The 3,739-nt window shown below is 25.9% G+C and overlaps 1 protein-coding gene across 1 annotated transcript in view; it reads right to left on the bottom strand.

Moving 5' to 3' along the window:
- LOC105620035 (venom protease-like) overlaps nucleotides 1-3,554 on the bottom strand; it is a 16,207-nt gene extending 12,653 nt beyond the window's left edge. The window contains exon 1 of the mRNA XM_012201546.1: nucleotides 3,467-3,554. Within this exon, the coding sequence (XP_012056936.1) occupies nucleotides 3,467-3,554 (88 nt within the window). The remainder of the gene's footprint in view (nucleotides 1-3,466) is intronic.
- Between the last annotated feature and the right edge of the window lie 185 nt (nucleotides 3,555-3,739).

Genomic DNA, 3,739 nt, shown 5'->3' with positions numbered 1-3,739 from the left:
ATATATATATATATATATATATATATATATATATATATATATATATATATATATATAGTCATATATATAGTCAGTGCCGGTAACATAATGACAAATTGACACGTATATTTTACATGCCATCAAAATGCTATCAACTTGCTATTATCAAATTTAGAATTCACGCAAGGGCAATATGTCATAATGAAAGCACCTTGTCCCTAGTTTGTCGACTACTGCAGTGATAGTATGACGGTATTGAATTCATTTGGTTGTATAGATTGAATTCAGGTGAAATAAATCAGTTTTCACATGTCATATAATGTAGTTTATAATGTAATAACAAGAATTATTATAGATGGACACAATCAATAATGCTTTTTTAGCTATAGTATATCAAAGATGTAAAATATATGTTCAAGAAGCACCTTTGACACCACAACTCATCTTTGATGATCACAGCTCAAAAAATTTCGCCAATATCAATAGTTTTTCTTTTATAATATCTTTAATATATATATAAAAAATATATATATATATATATAATTTAATATATATATAAAATAGAAAAAAATACGTGATAAAATTAAAACTTCAAATAAATAAATACATACAATTCTAGAACAAAATATTAAAAACGTAAATTTTCTAGATCGAAATTATTAAGCAAAAGTTAACAATTAGAAAGATCAAAAAACACGAGCAACGTTTAGTGGATCTTTAAAAATAAATTAGTTTATTTTTAAAGATTCAATAAATGTTGCTTGTGTTTTTAGATCTTTCTAATTATTAATTTTTACAGAATAAAATATTATCAATAAGATAATATTTTATTTTGAATATTAGATTATTACTTTAATTTTGTACTCATAATTAATTTTATTAATCATCTTAAATTTCATTAGTCAACTTAAGCAAAATGGAAGATTGAGTTCTTATAAATTTATTATTCAATATTGTGCGAGTGGGAATTTTATCTTGAGGAAAATATAAAGAATATTCAACGAAAAACACAATTTCTAAGAAAATACAGGAGAAGTTGAGGAACGAAGTGAATAGGTCACCAAATTTAGATATGATTATTGTAAATATCCAAAGAAAATTATGGCGCATTCATATACTTGTTCGAACATATTAAGAAAATTACGCTGAAGAAATTTATGCTTTCTATTGAACTCTATAGCAACAAGAAAATTTTGTAATTAACGAGTAACAGTTTGAACTTAATATGATAAATGCTAATGATATATCCAAAAAATTACTAAAAAAATAAAAATTGTAATAAAAATTCACACAATGGAAAATTTCAAGCTAAATTATACATTATAATTATATATGTAAAATATATATATAATATTATACATTATATATATAATATTATACATATCGTCGTTCTATTGCCTAATCATTAGGCAAAACTACAAGATGTTAAAAAAGTACACAATATGTTGGATCTTAAAATCTTTTGAAATCATTGTCTATACATAGGTTCTAATGTATAAACAATATGATTTGAAAAGATTTCAAGATCCAACATATTATATACTTTTTTAACATCTTGCTTATAGAACAGACAAAATTATATATTTTGAAAAAAATGTAACAACTTATAACAAATTATAATCCTTAATCCTACTGACAGAAAAATCCACGATAGTAATGTTTGTTTGATTATTAACATTCAAAATATCAACATCAATTTTACACATATAATTTATACCTTCTTTTTATTAATTTATTAATTTATTTTACGTTCCAATATTCTATATAAGGCACAATCACAAATTATTATATAATAAATAAAGATCATGTTATAAAATAATAAACAAAGAAATTTTGCAAATACCATAAAAATGTCTCTTAATCCTCAGTACCCACATCTCAAAAAAACCCCTATCTACTCATCCAGATATTTGTAATCCAGGCATTTCCTTTTTCTTATATTATATCTCAGATTATAGTACATTGATTTTAACTAATTTTTTTTTTAATCTATCATTTGAAGACTGAAAAACAAAAATGTTCTAGTTCGAAAGTCTAAAATGTCATAGCAAAAGATATTTTGCAATAAGTGAAAAGTGGATCGAAAAAAAACGTTTAAATGAAAAAAATATGAAAATCGGGAGGATTACGCTAACCTTCTGTGGGTACTGAGGGTTAGCGTAACCTCCCAAAAATTTAAGTTAATTAAGCTAACTTGTAATTTGATAACTAAACTAATAATTAATTGTATAAGACCTGATTTCACTAAAATACAATTCAATATAAAAGATGTTTTTTTAAAAGTTAGTACTTAAAGTACTTTTGTAAATCTAATTTTAATTATTTTCTTATAGCCAGACATTGTCTTCGATTCACGGAAGATAATGAGACATTCTAGCATAAACAATGGGGGTTTGTTATAGTGCACAGCCTTTATTAAAGCTGAATACCGATTACTTGGAAGAGACATTCGCTCTCAGGATAAACTTGCAGAGGACCACCAGAATCTTCTTGGCATGAATTTCTGATTCACTTGTAACGAGGATCGCCAGTATAGATCATACTTATGATACTATATGGAAGTATGTTTTTAGAATCGTTGTATTGTATTGCACAAATTATCTACTACATCCAATTGAGCTTTTAATACTCGGTCGCTTATCGCTTCGTCTAAAGCATATAATTTAATTTGAATCTGTATTTTTACCTGATAAAAATGTTTAATAGTCATAATAAAGATATTAAAAATCCCATAGTAGATTCTTACATGTAGACGTCTAGAATTTCAAATTCATTTTACGACTATTTCTTCAAATTCTACGATTGCGCAATAAAATTTTCGAACAAGAAATTATCGGATTACTTACTATCAAAACTAATGGCTCCTCAGCCAGTAATCCAAGCCTTTCGAGACACAGTATCACATTACTGATAAAGACACATGGGTCGTATAAAAGTGTTAAATGTGTTAAATGTAACAGGTTTCATAAGCTATTCTATTAGAGCTTATGTCTGCATCACGAGTAGTTTATAATCTGTCTTATCACATATTTGAAGACAATGATGACGCCTTTCTGGTCCGTCAATCTATTGGTACCTATTTTTTATTTACACCACTACAAAAATACACTATATAGAACTAAATTTGTTAATCAAGTCCTTAAACAATTGTAAGATTAATATTATAAATTTTTTTTAGATCTGCAATTAATAGGTTTATAATATAAAAAATTAATAACTCTCTTAAAATTCTATACTTTCTTATTTGAGATCTATAAAACACTATAGAATTAATCTTAAAAAATATTTTCGAATTTCGTGATTTTTATCTAATCTATTGGTGCATTTAATAGAATCATTAACAGCTAAGAAACATAAAAAATGATTTTTTTTATTAGAATTTATAAAATAAGGTGAAAAAAATAACAATTTACTGCATCTTGTGTGTGCAATGCGCAGCGGAAAGCACCAGGCGTGCATATCAAGACAAACTCGTCGGAGCGTTTACCCACAGTGACCATGTGAGGAAATTCGCTTTCTTGCGTCTCAATACTATCAAGTACCAAGCGATACCTCTCTGCAGACACCTCACACATATTCGACGAATCACGATTATCGAAGTCATACTCATAATTTCTCTTACATATTCCTCATACTCTGAAATTTATTTTGATTATTATGAAGATTATATGAAGATCTGTAGAATATATGAAGAAAATTGAATCACTATGCTAACATCTAAGTGTCTGATCAATTACATATATATATATATATATATATA

This window comes from Atta cephalotes, assembly GCF_000143395.1.
Source record: "Atta cephalotes unplaced genomic scaffold scaffold00023, whole genome shotgun sequence".
Lineage (NCBI taxonomy): Eukaryota > Metazoa > Arthropoda > Insecta > Hymenoptera > Formicidae > Atta > Atta cephalotes.
The sequence above is the reverse complement of the archived record's forward strand: the minus strand, read 5'-3'. Positions and strand labels throughout refer to the sequence as shown.